This window comes from Mycteria americana, chromosome 22, assembly GCF_035582795.1.
Source record: "Mycteria americana isolate JAX WOST 10 ecotype Jacksonville Zoo and Gardens chromosome 22, USCA_MyAme_1.0, whole genome shotgun sequence".
NCBI lineage: Eukaryota > Metazoa > Chordata > Aves > Ciconiiformes > Ciconiidae > Mycteria > Mycteria americana.
The window spans coordinates 4,136,510-4,157,056 of NC_134386.1; the positions used below are offsets into that span (position 1 = coordinate 4,136,510).

At 44.6% G+C, this 20,547-nt stretch overlaps 1 protein-coding gene across 8 annotated transcripts in view; it reads right to left on the reverse strand.

Annotated features, from left to right (window-relative positions):
- The window catches only part of TANC2 (tetratricopeptide repeat, ankyrin repeat and coiled-coil containing 2), a 256,753-nt gene that overhangs the window by 60,297 nt on the left and 175,909 nt on the right, over positions 1-20,547 (reverse strand). For all 8 annotated transcript variants that reach the window (XM_075522836.1, XM_075522834.1, XM_075522835.1 and 5 more), the window contains 3 exons: positions 18,913-19,038; positions 10,629-10,910; positions 8,189-8,322 (listed from right to left, as the gene is read on the reverse strand). In XM_075522836.1, the coding sequence (XP_075378951.1) occupies positions 8,189-8,322; positions 10,629-10,910; positions 18,913-19,038 (542 nt within the window). The remainder of the gene's footprint in view (positions 1-8,188; positions 8,323-10,628; positions 10,911-18,912; positions 19,039-20,547) is intronic.

A 20,547-nucleotide genomic window follows, 5' to 3' on the forward strand; every position in this document is an offset into this window, starting at 1 on the left:
CCATTCTCTCCTGAAGTGGGGTCAAGGAGCACCAAAACTCTCTTTTACCCAGAAATGACACAAACTTCATCTTAACTGCTACAACAGAATTATGAAAGACATTATTCCTATTCTCTGTAGGTGTTAAATCCAGTAGGTCTTCAGGAGTCTCTTCTCCCAACCTTTCCAACACCAGCCATCCTACTCTCTCCTTTCTGCCACAACCACTTCCATTTCTCCCTTCATCCAGCCTCACGTAACCTTCACCGTCCTACTGCCCTTTCTGCTGTCCCTCCCTTCGGGTTCACTCCTTCACCCACCCCTTTCTCGGATGGAGCACTCGGCAACAGTGTCCCATCCTGACACGCAGACGCCGTACATCTTCCCTGCAGTTCTCCTCCCCACGCCAAAATGCTTCTCTAAATCACGGCCATGCAAATTGCACCCCAGCTCTCCAAGGCCAAGCTACCAATTTCATCTGGCTTGTACTACACGGGCATTTGTATTTGCCCAACCTGAAAGGGATTTTGGCTCAGCTGAGCAGGTACGGAAGAATTCCATGAAATCAGAAAAAAGGGAGATTTCCTCATGCAGGTCAGGACCTATGAAAACAGCTGCTGGAAGAAAAAGGAAGATGCGTGCGTGTTAAAAGCAAAACAGCTATTCCAAGGCTAACAGAAAACACCAGTGGATGGGGACGGGGATAGCTGCATGAAAGCAGCAGGAGGAAGAGGCTAGCGAGGGCAGAGAGAGCAGAAAAAACGGAGGCACAAAAGAGATTGTGTATCACCTATAAAGTACAGAGGGAGAGAAGAGACTGAACTGTGCGGGGGGGGAGAAAAAGAGAGAGAAGGGGAAGAAGATGATATGTCAGGAGAGGCAGGAGATAACAGTAATATGAGAAAGACTGGAAGGACAGTGTGAACATCAAAGGAGAAAGAGGGGCTGAAGACGGCTCAAGGGAAATAAGTTATTTTTACTTAATAGGACAGGCCAATTTTAAGCAGTTCTCCAGCACTATTCGTGAAAAAGAATATCCTCCCTTTAAAAAGCATTCCTTTGACATCACGCTTCTGGTGTGATTTGTCTCGGCTTCCTCCTGTAAGCGTGTCGTGCAAGGAGGCCATTCTGCCAGCCCCCCCAAAAGGACCCACCTTGCTTACCCCTGAGCTCACAGCAACACCTCGGTTCCTCCAGTGCTCTGAAAGGGCTTCAGCGTTGTATTTTAACCATACTTCTGCACCTAATAAGATTTATCTCTTTTTGACCCATACAAAGTAGCTTTAAATAAATTCAGTGTAATGCTTTCACCTGCCAAAATGCCATTTGCCAGGCGTAACGTTGGTTGTAATAATGTAAATGGAAATCAGCACCGCTGTATTTTATCCATTGCACATGACTGTGCATGTATGTGGTGACCCAGTTTATGGGGAACGTTCATTACTTTTACATAGCCGAGTATGCCAGTAAATGCCCTCTGAAACTCATTAGTGTCGCAGGGCATCAAGGCTCAGCGGTAATGAATCCCTCCACCTCTGCATAAGGTAGGAGTACTCCCTTTCTTTTTATATGCCTGCAGCAACGATAACAACGCTTTGGCTTATGGCTTGAAGGATGGAGGGGGGAAGAGCCTCTGAAGCCACCAGCCATGCTCAGCATCAGCCCAGTGCGTTAATGCAATGGACGTGCAGCTCCTCCACCAGCTGCTCTACGTAGGGTACGACCCATTAGCGCAGCAGAGCTGGCTTTCAGGTCCATTTGTTTAAGTGCTGCTACCATAAGCACAACCACACAGCATCCAGAAACCCAAAGAATATAGCTGTTCAATGGGTTATTTAAAACGGTGTAGCCAATCCATTAAAAATCCTCTGTGAGCAAAGGATAAAACCTTCAGGGAAAATGGGGAAGGTGACCCTAACCAGAGGGGACACAGTTCAGGCTGCTTCTTTTGAGCCGACCTGCTCTCACCTCGGGCTATCGTACCTCTGAACGGCGCTGGTACCCCTGGCTGAAAGGCAAAGGTCACCTAGGACGCGTATTTGTGGGTCAGTATTTTTCAGCACCGGCTAGGGGCGGTGGGAAAGCCTCTCATTTCATTTCTCTGAGGAGAAGGCCCAGCTCTGGACAAGCAAGGTCACGCTCCAGCTGAGACGCATAAGCCCAAGTTATACATTGCCCAGCGTCGTTTGGAGACAAAGGCAGCGCTGCAAGGACAGCCTCGTGGTGACTTAGCGATGGTCACTCACCTCCCCCGGCCAGAGCAAGTAAAGTCGAGAAATATTTTAATGGATGAAAGATTAAACAGCAAAAAGGCAGAAGAAACATGGCACAACACGGAAGAGGTGTGGAGTGCTGCCTTTTTATGGGATCTTAGGTTTAAAAACCTTACGGTTCGCATTCACAACTTTTTTTTTTCAGTTTCACCTTACAGTCGTTCTGTGGTATCAGGCAATATGTTTACAAGCATGAAACAACAGTAGATGGGTTTAACAGCTACGTGAAGCTACGTATTCAGCTATAGGTGGCTAGCTCACCAGGAAAGCTGGTATGCATCTATCACGGCGAAGGAGCCAAGTCTAGCTTTACTCGTTGGCATTGCAGAAAAACTGTCAGCCTGCTCACTGTTGGAGGGCAGACTTGAAATAAACTCAGGAATCCTGCAAACTTATTTCCATAATACATGCATATATATTAAAACAAAAGACTAAGCAAGCAGTTTTGCCAGAAATGCTTATGTTTTATTTGCAAGTGTCAAGATGCGTGTTTTGCAATGTTGAGTAGTTTTATTCATGACTTTTGAGAGTTTGCCAGATCTGGCAAGACAACCTCTCTTGTCCTCCTTTCCCTGCAGGTCTCTGCTCCATGCTACAGTACAAACCCTTCTGAGACAGGGGATGGAGGAAAAGCTGCAGAGAAACTTCCCCAGCAGGGACGGCTCCGAACTCCACTGCTGAGAGCTGGGGTGTGACACACATCCCCACGCTCCTCACCGTGACCGGTGGGAAGTCCAGCAGCAGCCACTGCCTCGGCTCCTCCCCAGAGGCAGGAGAAGCCCGTGAGCAAAGGGGGAAAAAAGGGCCTTGTGCCAGCTCAGTTCCCAGCAAGAGGATTACTGTTACCTTTAAAATTAGGAAATGGATTCACAGAAATCTCTGCTAAGAAGCTATTACCGTTGCCATATACTTAATATCTTCCTTGCAAGGAAATGGAAGGCAAGGAATTTACCTCTTGATGCCTCAAGTTTCCTGGCACGCTTCTGTCCTGGTTTCAGCTGGGATAGAGTTAATTTTCTTTATAGTGGCTGGTATGGGGCTATGTTTTGGATTTGTGCTGAAGACAGTGTTGATAATACAGAGATGTCTTCGTTGTTGCTGCACTGGTCAAGGACTTTTCAGCTTCCCGTGCTCTGCCAGGTGCAGAAGAAGCTGGGAGGGGACACAGCCAAGATAGTTAATCCAAACTGCCCAAAGGGCTATTCCATACCATATGGCGTCATGCTCAGCCTATAAAGCTGGGGAAGAAGAAGGACCGGGGGGGACATTCGGAGTGATGGCGTTTGTCTTCCCAAGTCACCGTTAGGCGTGATGGAGCCCTGCTTTCCTGGAGATGGCCGACCACCTGCCTGCCCATGGGAAGGAGTGAATGAATTCCTTGCTTTGCTTTGCTTGTGCGCGCGGCTTTTGCTTTCCCTATTAAGCTGTCTTTATCTCAACCCACGAGTTTTCTTACTTTTGCTCTTCCGATTCTCTCCCCCATCCCACCGGGGGGGAGTGAGCGAGCGGCTGCGTGGTGCTTAGCTGCCGGCTGGGGCTAAACCACGACAGCTTCTTTATCCCCGTCTAAGTAACAGTCCTCAACACAATGCCAGCCACAAGCTTGAACATGACCCTGGTGTGACAGCACGACTTTGAACTTTCCCTTTTAGAAATATTCTCCCTCGACACATCCAAAATGATGACTGGGAGCTGGACAGAACAGTCAGAGCAGACTGGGGTGATGCTCCAGGTAAGATAGATACAGGCATTCTTGTACTTCCAGTATTTTCCCTGCTAATCTCTCAAGGCAGAACCACCCTGCTTCCACTTCTAAAATCTGAGTAAGATGAGCTGTTGGGAAGAGAAATGACAAAATGAACAGAGCAATCTCAATTTTAAGCTCCTTGTTTTCTCTCATTCTTTCAGGAGAAACTACTGCAAACCTTGAAAAGTATCCCACCCTTCCTACCATGATGGGTACTCGTATGGCAGAAGACACTGCTTCTGACCAAAGAGAGGGACCGAGACGTGAGAAACCTCATCGGTTGCCCACCAGTGTCTGGGAGGAAGGAAATTTTGCCCTGTTTTCAATGTTTTTCCCCTCCTAGGACCCACGGTGAGGATAACTTCAGATAACTCCTAAACCAGTTGGATACAGTTTTTCCTGGCACAGTTTTTGAGGACAAAATTCACACCTGATACTGGTTTTCTAAATTGCCTCATTTCTAAGCATGTTTCTTCTCTGTTAGTTTGCTGATGAGCACTGAACTAGAAATCATGGATGACTTCAAACTGCTCCCTAAGAATACAACAAAAGAATGCTCTTTTGCAGCATGGCAAGACTGAGTGGAGCTCCTGCTAAGCAGTCTTCGGTTACTTATTTCTAAAATTAATGACTTGTTCATCTCTGACAACAAGAGCTAAAAGCAACCCTTGCCCCCAAGAACCTACTGCATGAAAAACAGGCAGAAAAGTACAACCCTGAATAATCCAGAGGAGGAAAAGCAACTGTTCACCTTTCATTTCTGTCACCATAAACACACAACTTCTGAGTTTTGGGATAAGTGACATTTTCAGAAGGAACGGAGTGGGTGAGAGGGACGGCGTGCTTCCCACTAGCATTCTGGAGCCTGCGCCAACCATTACTTAAGCCTGTTAGTATATTATTAATTCGCTTTCATAATGATCTGCATTTCTCTAGCCCAATGACCACAGCACAACCTGAGAACATCCCGCTCTGCTCAGTGCAAGCAGAGGTGGAACATCTGCACAGAGCTTTATCTAGCTCCTCACATATGTTTCATATATATCTCCTAAAATATTCCTGACAATTGTGGTTGTCCATCACTGTCAACACTTTCTTCCCTACTTCAATTCTGACTCTAGTCTTAATGCAACTATAAACCACACATGTCCAAGAAATACTTTTCCAACCAGACTAACCTATGGGTCAGTCTTTCCTTCACTTCCTTGGGCTCTTTTTTCTTCAGCCAGTTGAACAAAGACTGTTTTAAGTAGGCCATCAGCAATTCTTTTTTTATTCCGCAGCCACAGAGAAAGGAATATGCTGCTCTTCTCTCCCTTCTTCCTGAATCAAAGGACATTCCACTTTTTTTTTTCTTCTTTTCTTTTTTAAATTAGACTTTGGAGAGCCTTTAGCTTACCTATGTGAAGGGTTTTCCCAAACTGTCCCCAGAAGGCCTGCTGGAGAATGTGGCATCAGACGTTCAGATTAGGCAGCTGAATTATTTTAACCAACTATTTTCACTATTGTCTACCAAGACATTCAGTGTATTTGCTCTGTTTAAGAGTTCAGCATCTTCAAAGCCTCTTATGAAAAACAAATTCTCACGATCTCTCAAAGGCAAGTTAGATGCGTGTGATCGAGTCTCTGAATGAGGCGATCGCACACAGAACAAAGAGCTCAACACTGTTATTTTAATGGATTTTCAATTCTGTTGCCAGGTCAGTAATCCTTTTTCTCCCAGTGTCACTCAGAGACTTCAAAACCACAGCTGGGGGAGAACAGTCAGTGTTTGTTTTATCTAGAAGGACATCATACGGCATGGTTCTTTCTAAGCAAATCAATTTATCTGCTGTTGACAGCAAGTATTCATCAGCGGTGATGCTGAGTTGTACACTCAGGAGGTTACTAAGAGTGCACTAGGCACACGACTTCCAGCTATCAATTTGACAAACATCCTAAACCATTTTATTTGCCTTTATTTCCCTTCCTGAGGCTTGATAATCCATCAAACTTACTGTTTGTAATATGCTGCACAGTAGTTCTGGAAAAGGCTCTGATGCAATAAAAACAGAGTTGTTGTTTATGATCAAGAATCACCAGCAGGAACATGGAGCTCAAAAAAAAAAACCCCCAAAAACCCCCAAACCAAACCAAAAACCATCAAACAAACCAAAAATACTCCTATACTTTCAGAAAAATTTCCCTTTGTGGTAGGAAATGAAGCTCTGATTCAGGATTTAAGCACGTGCTTTATTTCAATGCGTGGCTTCATCCAGGCACACAGTGCAGCACTACCTGGAAGACAACTGCTCTTCTGAATTGAGAAAACCAAGTAACACCTAGTTAAGTATTCCTTCCAGCATCAGATATCAAAGGACCACTACCTGCACAGATCACTTTTCTTTTAATAGGCAGGGAAACGGAGGCAGGCAGATGAGATGCTGGTCTCCAAGGATCCCAACAAGGCTAACGGCAAAGCTGGGAACAGACCCAAGGTCTCCGAATGCTGAATCAAGCTGTGCCGCTGCTGCTCTGACTCATCCCAGGAACTGTTTGCTAAACAGTACGGAGCTTTTCAGAAGTTTTGCGTGCTGTGTCAGCTATTCGGGCAGAAGTAGCGATTCCAAGTACTCTAAGGTCAACTCATCAGCCTTGGCATTGATCTTTTCATGAAGGCTTAACATTTGGAAGCTGGTGACAGTTATTTCTGGAATCTGCCTACATCTACAGTAGTTGAGATTTATTGGGAGATTAACAATCATACTAAATATCTGTAATCCTGCTGCTAGCACAAGAGGTAGTACATCTTCCTAACTCATTTGTATGTTCTGACTGCAAATGTTCTGACTGTATGTTCTGACTGTTTGTTTTGCAAAAAAATTTTGGCTAGGGGATGAGCAGGGCTTTAAAACCCTTTCCATAAAGGGGTCTACAGCCAAGGTATAATAACCTATTTTTAATTTATTTTTGGCTATAAAAATTGTTTCTTGCTCTTTTCTCCAGTGACCAGAGATGCAGTGACCAAAAAAAGCTTCAGTGCATGATCTATGCAGTGGATGTGACACAGTGTCTGAAAGAGTCATATCCCTTACCTTCTTCAGGAGGAAACCGAAGCTAAAGCCCTATCCATTTATCAATTACGTACCCAGCAGGATTACTTAAGCACTCAGGGCAATAAAGCTGAGATAGATGAGGTATTTAAGCAGAGATAGCACACTTTACTGGCCTTTCTCGTAGGCTGTAACGCTTAAGATTTGCAAGGAATACGATGACTAACGTGTCCTGAACAAAGCAGAGCTGGCCATTGCTTTCCTTTCAAGAATTCCATGTGGAAGAGGAGAATATAAAATCTTAATATTTATTTACACAGATATCACACACTCTCTGCCTTGCCATCTGGGTGCAGCAGACAGCAGATAGGACAAGACAGTATCTGGCACAAAAAGGCAAGCAAAACACGTCCTGGCAGTCATTTAGAACAAAGACTTTGCTTGATATTTTCCTCTCCAAAGTGGGAGCAGGCAACAGGAAAGCATTAACTGCTCACATCCTCTCAAAAGGTGTAGGAGGAGCAAGCTCCTCGGATTTCAAAGCAATATAATGGCATCTTCCCACCACCACAAAGTAGGGCTAAATCTCAGTAATACAATAAAATTCAAGCTGTAAATCTCACTTACAGTAAGTGATAGTGTTACATACAATCCACTCTCGCCATAACAGCCAACGATTTGTGTATCGCTCAAAAGGCTATGACCTGTTTTGTAGACTTCTCCAAAAAATGCCCGAGTGCAACACAGCAGTAATGCTCGCAGTCTGCGCCTTTACCCACCGTATGATACCTGCTCTTTTCAAAATGAAACACCAGTCAAACACTGGGCAATTTTGTTTTCACTGTTGAAGAAAAATTACAATTATTCAGGTAACTATGTCATACCATAACATTTGTAAGGATAAAGTACGATGGCTGGGAAAGATAAACTCTCAGAGTAGAAGGGGAGTGTATTTGACGTAATGGGAATTTCATTTTACAGAAATAACTTTCCTAGGGTAATAAAACTTGCTCCAGAAGTTTTTCTCTAGACTCTCCCAGTAAGCATTTGAATGCACACATTTTCCAGCCCACCAAGTGATGTAAGGCAGGAGACCTTCCATTAAAATTGACATTTTCCCAAGGACCAAAAAAATCCCGAGACGAATGTTTCCATACCTGTGAAGCAAGTCTCCGCATGGCCTCTTCCTGGCGCCGGCGCATTTCGGGAGTCCCCGGGCAGCTCCCACTGGTGATTGACGAGTGAGCAGAAGGCGGCTGGGTTAAGGGCAGCTCTCGGTTTGCATCCACATCTGTCCCAACGAAAGACGTTATGAATTGCTACAGGACAAGCACGATGACATTATTATTACAGACTAGGCAGCTGCTGTTTTCTAGCCGGTCATGCACGGCGGTTAAAATACTTTCCACAAATACTCTGGTTCAGATTTCAGGCAGCAAGAGACTGTGACACTGTCCAGCCAGGCCAGAGGCTCCCCAAGAAACTTCTTTTGGAAGCAGCACTTGTGAGAAGGACCGCTAAGATAAAGCGTTGAGATTATCTTATTCATCTTCTCCAGTGCAATTTCACTGACTTTAAAATAATCACAATAATTTGAGTGAATTGTGCACTCTTGAAGGTATGCTCTATCTTCAAGTTTGGTATATTTTAGTGCAGTGCTCTCCTGCTCTGCAGTTCTGCCCATAGATCTTCCCTCGTTATGAACAATCGCTGGTTAATTTGGTTCCGAGTCCTTCTTCAGTGGAGATGGCCAATTTTGCTGAATTATGTGCCTATTTTATAACATAAGTAAGTGGAGAGCCATAGCTAATCCATCTATCTGAAGACCCTTAATGTGATCAGAGGGAGAGAAGCAGGAGTAGCACCAGGATCTGGAAAAGGTTTGCAAGCAAATAATGAATTATAGGGGAATCATCTCTGTCAAGTTTCACTGCCTTCTGTTGCATTTTAGCTGGTTCTTTTGCCTGGCAAAGCAGAAATTGGCTTTACCAGTAGCTTGCTACAACAGTCCATTCACCTGGGCTTTGTGGATAACATTTTGCAACCACTCATTTTTACGCTTGTAAGTACTCATACAGAGTATTTTTGCATGACACTAAGACATGCAGTACTTCACGATGTCTAATTACCGATTTCTTTATTTTAGGAACGTTTTAAAAGCAACAGTCCTCTTCAGTGCAGTCTGTACTAGCAGAGGATTTTCCTGAATGGATCGCTGCAATGCATCCTTGAGCTTGACTTGAAATCATAATGCAAACAATGACCCATTTAATGGCAAACAACAAAGGAGGACAACTACTGACTACATAATTAAACCCTGAATCTATCAGCAACGATGCACATTCTTGATTCTGAGCATGCAACACCACCTTCACCTGTATTATTTGTCAGAGACAGGAATTAAGAGTCTGAGGCTGTATTTATGCCAGTTTACTAATGCCGATAGCACCACTGCTGTAGTATAGTCAAGTCACCTGATCAGCATTTATTATTAAACATAGGTTTTTACTAAGCAAAAGAAATCTGCAGAATAATTATTATCCTCTATAGCTAGACTAGGACTTGTGATCTCTTTAGAAAATAAAGTCAAATTGGTTGATTGATTCTGAAGGTCTCCATCCCAATAACTAACACCAAGGAATCATTCAGCTTTCAACTTCATGGACAAACCAGAGCATGAACTGCACTACAGCGTGTTAGGCGTGACCAAGGATCTTTGTCCTTTGGGCATGAAAGATGCAGGGCACTTTCTCATTTGAAATATCCAAGCTTTTGGTCCAGAAACAGTTAAGTACAGTAGTCTCTTTAATCTGCACAATCCCTCTAAGCAGACTGGGGAGACATACAGTTGGTGCACTGCAGAGCTGCAGTTAAAATATAGAAACAAGCCCTGCCTTTCACTACGCATTGTTCATTTAGCTCTGACAAGTGACACTATTCAACATGCCAACATTTGGTGACATTTCAGATATTTCAATATGGCTAAGAGTACTGGATTCCAGTAAACAGATTTAACTCCAGTTTCACTGAGATACAGTGACCTAGATCCTTAAAGATACCTTTAGGTATATAACCCAGGATTTTTAGTCCTGTCTTATTCACTTACTGAGAGCTGAATGATTTTAAAATGTTGTCATCCCCACCTGCACACATGTCAGCACAGAGTGATGTGAACTGGATGGGACCACAAGAGGTAGAGCAATGCTGGGTGCTGAGCCTACATGGGCTCGCCACCCACCCTAAACACTTATACCATGATAAAGTGAGATAAAAAAAATGTATGGGAAGGAGAATGCATCGGCGTGGATTTGTAATAATAGAGTATTGGCAATTAAAATTGGAGTCTTCCCAATCAGAGAAAATCTGTGATATTTCTAAGTCAGAGAAATAAGAGGCAGACTATTTTGACTCTTCGAAAAGTAGATTTGGAACAGGAGCAGTATAAATACTGGTGACAGGTGCTTCCTTTGCTTGGCAACAAAGACTAAGCTGATTTCTTGGGCCTGAAGAAGAATGGGATCTTTTCAGCCAAAACCACTATAAAAGTTGATGGAAAAGGTCTCTGACTGTTGAAGATCTGTGTACTGCTGTACTTACGTTTTGGAGAGGCATGTGGGCTATCCGACGCAATCTGTCTCATACGTGTGCCATGGCAGCTGAGCGCAACCAGTCTGGAGATGATGGCGGTTTTTCCAAACCCAATGTTCCCAACGATCACCACGCCTCGGTTGACGCTGGCGTTTGAACTCTGCAGCTGCGCATCTATCTCGTGGAACACCCAGTCCCGGCCAACGAAGACGGACTCGGTGGTGATGCTGGGCACCTCGAAGAGCAGTGGTTTCAGAGAGATGTCGGGAGGTCTATAAGGTGCAAAGCGTACTATAAAGAAGAAACACAGGGAAAGAACGTAAGCATCAATGCTAACAGTAAACCTATAGTTCGGAAACTGCTGTTTAATCTTCCTTAGAAATGGTTTCATTGCAAAAGGTGAAAAAAATACAAGCTTGTTTATTACCCACAGGTTTGTTGTTAAAAGTATCTGGCTCACTCATAGCATTTTCCACCAAAGGAGTTCAGAGAATTTTACAGGAAGAAGTCATTTATAGCTAGGGAAACTGTAGCTGGAGAAATGAAATTTCTTGCTTTAAGCCACCATAATTGAAGGCCCTGCCACAGGCAGAACGGTACGCTTTCCACGGCAGCTATCCCTCTGGCACAGTGTTATATGTCTGTTCAATACATAGATAAGTAATATGTCTGTTCACTGTTCAATCCAATGAGCACAAAAACAGTCTTAGCGCTTAGAAGTATTAAGTCAATTGAAGCAAAGTTATTTCAACTCTTCTAAAGTATATAACTGCAACCAGATTGCTGATTGGATTTTCCTGTATGGCAATTAAAACACTTTCTCTTTTCACCAGGAAAAGAGGTGTTGCAAGCAACATAAAGTTAACAAGGGGTGCAAGAAATACCTCCCCAACAGATCACGTATGCTGGTGCAACGCTAACACCTAAAAACATGGATATTGATCACGTTACTTTTCCCACTTTTTTATGCATTAGTTTATAATAAAACGTACAACTAAGCCCAAACCAGCCTTGAAACTTTTTCAGGAACATTTGGGGGTGGAGGGAGAGGGTATTTGCCATTCTTTCCACTTGGCACAAGCTATCTAGGGAACGCACACCTAAAAAGAGTAACAACGATGCACAGATCCAGTGCAGAGATGCTATTAGAAAGATCAACTCATATGGTGCATTCTGCCTGTGAGATCTGTAATTGGGAGATAATATGCATAAATCCATAAAAAAATTTTTTAAAAAGTGATGGAAGCACTTCTTGCTGGCAGAGACAGTTGCTGGATCTTCTGACTTTACCACCAAAATGCTTTCTTAATTAAAAACTTTCAGAAGGTGGCCAGAAAGACAGCAGGTGATTCCCACTCAGGGGGAGGTTAGTCACACCGCGTGTTTTAGCTGCAAACTTCGAATTTTAGAACATAATTCCCTGAATTCAGGGCTAAGTGACGTAGATGGAGCTACATCCGTGGGACAGGATCTCAGACCTGGACCTGGTACGGCAGCTCTGAACACACCTTCCAATACGTGTATCGTACTTGACATTCAACACATGTATTTCAGCTGATGTGGCAAGCTGCGGATCACAGAAATTGAATTCAATTTGTTTTGAGATCGTACGGCACGCCGCAAACAAAAACAACCATATAAAATCTAGATGTCTTCATAGCATATTTTAAAAGAAAGCCCATGAAGCCGCAGATGAGGAGTTCCCCGAGGAAGGCTGCAGAAGGATTTAAGTAAAAAACCTATCAGTTTGCTCAGTGTTATCTCTTGGCACGATCACACTCCCATCATTTACATTAGCTGCTTCCAGTTGGAGACCGTTTTGTTTCTTTGGAGTTTTAAAAGCCCTCAGACACTTAAAAAGCGCAAACATCATTCAGCAACTGCTGACGTCTGTCACTTCTTCACCCGCTCCCCCTCCGCTGTGGACGTGCGGGCAGTGGTTTAATTCCCATGCAGACCCCCGGTCTGGCCCGAAGGCCCTCAGGGGTACAGATAATGCTACTGCACCAGACTTTGTACTAAACTCATTGAAAATAGTTTATCAAATTACAAGAGCGGGATGCTTTATCTACATGGGAAGAAGTTATAGATGCGCTACCACCCTGAAGATCTTACTGTAACTATAAACGCGTGGTTTTTGAACAGACCAGCGTGCTGCGTCAAGCTCTGCGCTTCGGGGTGAGCTCCACTCCCAGGCTGTGCAACGCACCCCTCAGGAAGCTACAAACCACGCTGGTGCCCGCTCCCTCCCAGCCCCCAAAACCTCCCTCCGAACCAGTCCAGCAGCAGCAGAGCTGCTCCCCCGACTCAGAGGCTCGGCCGCCTCTGCCCCAGCACCACCCCGTCCCCGTGCCCCGACTCCGGCACTGCACCGGGACCCTCCTGGGACCTGCTGAGCTGATGCCCACGGCTCAAACCACCTTGAAATCTTCACAGACCTGACCAGGGAGCTGATCCATTGAAACAGAGCTGATAAAGCGGCTGGGCTGTAAAGTAACATCATATAAGCCTAAGGAAAACAGCTCGTATTTAAAAATGTTGGGTATTTTGAATTTCCCTTTTTTTTTTTTTTTTTTCCTAACTGATACAGAAAATGCTGCAGACAGGAGCTGAATTTGTATTCCCACTTGAAAACGATGAATGTGTTTTAAATTTATCCTAGGGTGGAGATGGCTTTTGAATTGCATGAGCTCACAAGCAGCTCGTTTGATTCCCCTTGCTGGGGTCTGTCACGCGAGCGCTGCGGGATGTGCTGGCACGGGAAGACGCTGGAGAAGCAAAATCGCTGGCAGAGGGAGGGGCCGAGGCAGCGGGGCTGCTGCAGCCGGCGGGGCCGAGGCAGCCCGGGGGCCACGCGTCCCCATGTCCCCACCACAGCTCCTGGCTGCGGCAGCACCAGCGCTGATGGGCTTCCCACCAGAGGATGGCATATTGCACAAGCAATAGCACATGGACGTGGCAGAGAGAACCAGCTGTAGTGGTCCGACTGATGCAAATCAAGCATTCCAGCAGTGCATTTGACGAGGGAAATTTGTTGCTTGCATTATGCCACCAATACTATATATAGAAAATTAAATTTAAAAAAAAAAATACAAAGACTCCATTTGGAAAACATCAAACTAAGATTTGTGCTTGATAAGCTACAGCTTTATTTTACTTGTGCGTGCGTGCATATACGTGATATGTCATGTTAGTGAGTGAAAATGTACAATAACGCTCTTCTGAAAGCCAGAAGTCTAACAGGTACCAAATGGTCTCGGGGGCTAATGCAGAGACAAGACTGATTAAATATAAAAGGGATCCAATAAGCTCCCTGCTTTACACGGTGGAGACCGGGACTCAAATCTTTGTTTCTTTTCAGAGGTGCAATGGCTTTGAGGCTGCGTGACGCCTACGCCTTTGACCACAACACCCCAAACAGACAAAGGATATCCTGAAGTCTGGTCTTTATCCGAGTAGACAAGAATATACGCATCTTGGCTGTCACCTGGGCATAGCATATCCTGTCCTAAAAAAGGCTGAACAAAACCCCGAGAAGAGACGTACCCAGTTATCTACCTATATCCAACCTTCCTGCCCCTCCAGACCTTCCAATGCCACCAGTCACTGCCCACAGCGGAGCAAACCTCCTCTCCTGGCAAGCCATTTCACAGCTTCAGGCTTCGTCATCGCAGGGCTCCCGGAGGGCAGGGGACACAGGTAAGCACCTCGCCGTTAAGAAAACACTCACTGCCACACTGCTTTGGACATGAGTGCCGGGAACACGCTTTCTGTTCCACCAGCCACCAAAATCACCTCCATGTGCCAGCAGAAGACATTTTATTTCACCACACCATCTTTGGAAGGCAAATGCAGCATCAACATTTTCCTAGCTGTCCTGTCGAAAACGTTTATGACTGCCATTTATTTAAGACTGCCACTGACTAATTGCAAGCCATGTGCCAGATCCTCATTAATTCCCGAAACTGTCTGCTGAACCACGCCAAAATCCTCCCGTTCCTATTTATGTGACAGCCCTCAGCAGCCAGCGGTCCCCCGGCACAGGCAGGCAAGGCACAAGCCCAGGGGAGACCCCAGAGCCCCGGGGGAATTTTTCCAACTCTTTTCAAAGAGTTGAAAAAATACCCCACATCACAAGGAAAGGAGAACCAGAGAGAAGGAAGGCTGCACCGGAGCGCCAACATTTGGGGCAGAAATTAATTAAAGGATAAGCTAATGGAAAGGGCTCTGAAAAAGAGGATAAGGAGGTTCAGAAGTTATCGGGTGAGGGTGTGCACACGCGTTTTGGATGAACCCTGTTAGCCGCTTGACTTTAGTACTTGTGAAAATCAAAGTATGTGAATAAGCTGCCTTCCCATCCTTGAAAATTTGTCAAACACTTGCTGGGTTTTATATCCTTTTTTAATGAAGCATTTTATAGAACTTAAGCCAGAGTACCACAGAAATACCCACAACTTCTGATAATATCTTAACATAAATTAAACCCATACTTTTCCTGGAAATTAGTGTGTGGAGTGGGACAGAATGAGGTCTGGTAGCGTAAAATTTTCATGAGAGTTGATGAAATACTGTGCAAACTTCTGTAGAGCCCAAGCAATAAATTCAAATCCCAAGCTGAAACACTGCCTACCATACCCATCCTGGCTCTTTTTTGTGGTGGAAAACTTCAATTAAATCAAACCAAAGCTGGCTGTATTACGTGCATGATTGAGAAAAAGCCACTGGGCTGAAAACAAGCAGGAGCAAAGTCAGAGAAAGGCCCATCCTGCTTTACCACGTAGGTCACCCTCTGCTACACAAAGTGAATTTTTAGTTATTTTAGTTGTTGAAAGACTCTAAAATGCCTGTTCAGAAATCATTGGTTTCGCAGACGCCCCTCTCTTCAAACAGGCATTTTTTCTCAGCTACGTCGGCAATCAGCATCCACAGCTCATTAGTTGTTTTACATTTTGTTCTAGATGCGTTTTGTTCCGTTTTAGCATCCCCCGGTGGAAGGCACAGCTTGCTGTCCAAAGAAAGCCCTTACCCGGCTACGCTGCATAGCCTGGATATTGCCAACATGTTGAGAGGAAGGCCAGGTGAGAAGCGCTTTAGTATTTCTTACAGTGGAATGCAGTTCTGAATAACACAGTATCAATCAGCATCTGCTGTACTCTTCGTTAAATAAGAACCCATAAATTAGCCAAACGCCTGAGTTTATTTCCTTTCCTTGCTTTAGACTGCAACTTCTTTCAAGTGTCATCTTAAACATATACATCCATCAGGATGAAACCAGTGCCTATTTTTCACAGACCTTGTGCCTAAAAAGGCTAAACTATTTTTTTAGTGTTTTTTAAGACGTGCACGAAACTCTCTTACCCTAAAGGTGACAGTATTGAACACATACTATGAGAAAAAAAACCCCAGAAAATTATAAAAGACAGTTTAAGGAAAACATGCTACTGCCATATTGCTTATATTGGTAAACAATATATTGGTGGAGTCTGAGCCATCCTCTCCTCCAGTCCAAACCTCACCTAAACACCACGGTTCTTCACACCCTGCATCAGCGCTGGCATTTGCTTTTTGAAGGAAAAAAGATCACGATGGCAACAGTCGGGCTGTTTTAATACCGTACAATTTGGTTGCCATCTGGCTCCTGCTCCCCGGTACATCACAGCCATCATCTCGTACTCTGGGTTACAGCAACCCTGAAGAGCTTCAAAGCCCGCTGGCTGAAAATAGTAAAAGCAAAAATTGCGTTCACCATTCTATTAAAAACCTGCCGCTGGTATGAATACTTGTCATGCTCTTAGCCGTTGGGATTGCTCCATTGCTCCCCTGGTTAAAATAACCGCTTTAACAAAAAATAGCAGGGACGGTCTCCCATTTAGTTTCTCTGCACTGGGATTCTTGAACACTGGGAACAAATCAGTGGGCTGTAACGCGTCCCCCTGATACAGGGCCAGGAATTGCTTTGCTATTTCAGCCCAGTGCCAAGACTAGAGATATTAAAGTTAAACCCAAGTTTAGGATTTCCAGTTGGAACAAAGAGCTGGTGATTGTAACAGCCCAGATCGACGCAATTTCACAGTAATATCTGGAACATGTAGTATTTTTGGGGAAAAAAAAACCCTCACATATTCAATGAAATGAAAATATTTCCAAATAGTGGTAGTTTGGGTTTTTCACATCCTCCTCTTCTCCCTCTCTTTTTAAAAATAGCATGGCACCTCAACTAGGATCAGAAGCAAATTCCAAAAATTGAAACTCTGCTGCTATTCTCATGCAACCTTCACAAAAAAAGAGGAAAAAAAAGAACAAAAAGAAGAAAGAAAATACATAGTGCTACACGGTTTTTAAAAGTGTGTCTGGAAAACAATTTGATTCTGTTCCTACAATAAAGTTTAATGTTTTGGATGCAATCACTGCAAATTACGAAGCCTTGGCAACCTACTCCGTTCGAACATATGGAAATTTTGTCTGTCAAACTTTGCTTTCTTCACTTACTGCCTGCTAATACATTTTTATAACTGCCTCACCAGCCAATATGATTTCATTACAGACTGCGATCCAAAGTGACATGAAACCACTATTTTTTCTTCCAGCTGGGGGCTCGTGTGTTTGGTAGAAATCCCAACCAGGCTGTAAGAGGTCGTGCTTGTGGTGCTGAGCGAAAACCCAACCTGCCACCCTCCGGCTCCTGATTTCCTTACCTGAGGATGGTGGGCACTTGCTCAAAAACACCCCAGAGAGAAGAGAAGTTTAACATACCGCCAACAGAATCCCCTCTCCCTACGTACAGAGGAGAACAAACCAGTCTCATGGCACCCCAACGACCAGAAAAAATCCCAAACGAGCTTTCTTGGCCATTTATTCATCTGCGCAATGACAAGTGATGGGGATGAAGCATTAACCTGGTGATCTGCTGCAGATGCAGGGCTGTCACGGTGATGGCTTGAGGATGCAGCCAAAGACCACGCTCAGATTAAAAGGGGGATGGAAGCTGTAGGGTGGGCTGAAACCCCAAGAACATGGCGTCAATCTAGCTGGATTTGCCTGGAAATAAACAAAATACTAAAATGCCAGCCCTGGCTCCTCTTCTCATTGCTAAGGTCCTTTTTGTGGAATTTGCCAGGAAGAACCACAAAAATTTCCCCTCTCAAAAGGCCTTTCAGAAGTCAAAGGGCTGCCTGAATACCAGCATTGTGAGCGTCCGTAAGAGGGACGCGTCGGGATGGTGGCCCCATACACTGCGCTTGGCTCCTTCCCTACTGTATGCTGCAAACTGCGAAGCGGGGGCTCGAATCCTTTGCTTTTGTTTGCAAAAAGAAGAAAAAGACAGCAGCCCATCAAAATTTCTCATTTTTTAGAAACTCTGAAAGTATTAGCCACGCAGTGCTCAGAGACTGACAGAGGGCTGGTAGGAGATCAATCAGGGAGAGCAATTCGGGGATCTTTTGCAGGAATATCCCTATGTGATATAGGGGTGGATGTATAGGGTAATGCTCCTGAGCCGGGGGGTGCAGGTTCAGACCTGGGCTGTCCATAGGCACACACAGCCAGTGCCATCGCTGCGGACCTGGCTGCCGGGCTCAAGGAGGGCAGCGCTCTCAGCAAGCCAGACACGCGTGGAGGAGATGGCCATCACCCCGCCTCGGGGCGCAGAGCAGCACGCTGTTTTCAATGTACGATTTGCCGATTTGTACTTGGGTTCCTGAAAAAGGAGGCTGCTCAGACTTCGGGCCAATTCGATAATACGATTTCTCTATAATCCATCTGAAACAGAGTTCGAGGCTCCAACATGTTAAAGCACACGCTCTTCCAAACAGCACAATTACAGAAAGCTGGGGGAGGAACCTCTTTAATATCAGTGTCTGCAGGACTGTGATGGGGGATGCATCTTTACACCATGGCTACATACAGTGTGCATCTAGCAAACTGGACATCTAAGTCAGCCCAGAAAAGCAACCCCAAAATGTTACACCGACGGCACTTCACTGATCACGGCATTTCACTGATCACGGCACTGTTTTAGGAGCAGCAGGGCAGCATCTGGCCAGCTACCCTCAGACTTAGTTCATTACTTCATTTATTTTCTTTCCCCTCCAATTTGGCCATGCCACCAAGAAGGATGCTGCAAATAAAGGAGACTCGTTCCCATCCTCACGGAGAGGCAGCGCTTAATACCTGTACATAAAACAGTCCTGCTCCAGCATTTTCACGAGGACGCGGACGAAGCGGCTGCAGTACAAGCTCCCACCCCAGAGACCCCTGTGAAACGCCAGCCCCGAAGCCTCCAGCGCGCTCCTACCTCGCAGGTCCTGCTGTGTGCGGGCGCCGGCCATGCTCTGCCGCGGCATTCGGAGGGAGGTCCGCAGGGGAGTGTGTCTCTGCTCGTCCAGGTAAGCGAGATCTTCTAAGTGGGCTGAGCTGGTGGCTGCCATGAGAAAGCAAACAACTACATCACACCTGGCTTTCAGGTCTAGTTTCTGGTTAACGTATTTTTCCCTTTTTAAGCAAAATACACAGAGTTGTAACTACATTGAGTCAACACAGCTAAGACGAACCAAGTCTAATTTCCCCTAGCAAGGAGTAAAGAAGTGTTTTGGTTACTTTTTCTCATGCCCCATCGGTATTTCCTCTGGTTTGGTCTCCTGCTGATGTTCACAAATAAAAAAAGACACATGGAAAATGGAGACGCCGAGTCTCTTAGATCTGACCTAAGTTCTCCCAATCACAAAACTCACTCAATCGCGTGTGTGCAAGGCTTGACAGAGGCCGGCGGCATTTCCTACTACATAAAAGACAACTCTTCTGCATCTTATGCTGAAGCCCACAATCTCCTCTCAATTATTTTAGAGCTACTTAGTTTGTATATTAACATTTATCTGTTCATAAAGCCAGAATTAGTGGCAGAGAAATTAAACTTTCAACAGACCAGCAAAAATACACAAATAAATGAGAAAAATGTTATCTGAACTAAAGGTATCTGAACTATCTCCCATTCCAATGTTACTTGCTCATGGGAGAATTCAGTTTTCTTTGTAAAGCTAGATTAAGTAGGAATAATTTATTGGTCTCTGCGGAAGGTGCCATCATTACATGAATAAGCGCGGTTGGAAGAGAAACCGCAGCTAGAAACTTTACCTCTCTCTCTCGGAAACTGGCAGATAATACAGCGCAAGTTATTTTTTATTCCATTTTTCAACTGAAGCACATGGATCGCCCCACCACTAGCCAAGCGCACACCTCCAGATGAGCAAGCTACTTGATTACAAATATTACAAATGTTGATGATTACAAATATTTTTAAAATCGAATTTCATGATGGGTGCTGCACGGTTCGGTGGGAAATGCCTCTGGACCGTATCAGAGGGGAATGACTAGACTTAACACTGGCCACAAAGTTGCATCAATCAATTTTTTTTGATTGGTGATGACTGGAGAAAATGTGGTTTAAACAAAACAAATTCGGATCACTTGCATCTGAATTTACCCACTATTCTGCCATGTCAGAACCTTTCTCAGTCAAGTAATTTACAGAATATTGTAAAACAAATGAATGAAAATTCCACTGCATGAAATAAGCTTCCCAATTATATACAGAAAACTTAAAAAACAGTCTTTGCAGATCACCAGCTCTGTTCTTGTTCTGATAACCACTTCCAAAATGTCACGGTAAACATTTACCGATGGAAATCACGCTGCTCAGTATTTAGCTGCTCAGTACTCTGTATCTGATGCTCCTTTTTTTGCTTTAGTTTTTGGTCAATTACCATAACAAGATTATTATTTTAAATTGAACTAATTAATTAAATGACTTCTTCAAAGACTGCCTGTGAAGCTGACATTAATTCTTCGCTGTGAAACGGGTAAATATTTTGATATAGCTCTCTAGAGTAGCGCGTGGCGCTGGACTTTGCGTCCTTCCTCCCTGCCACACAAC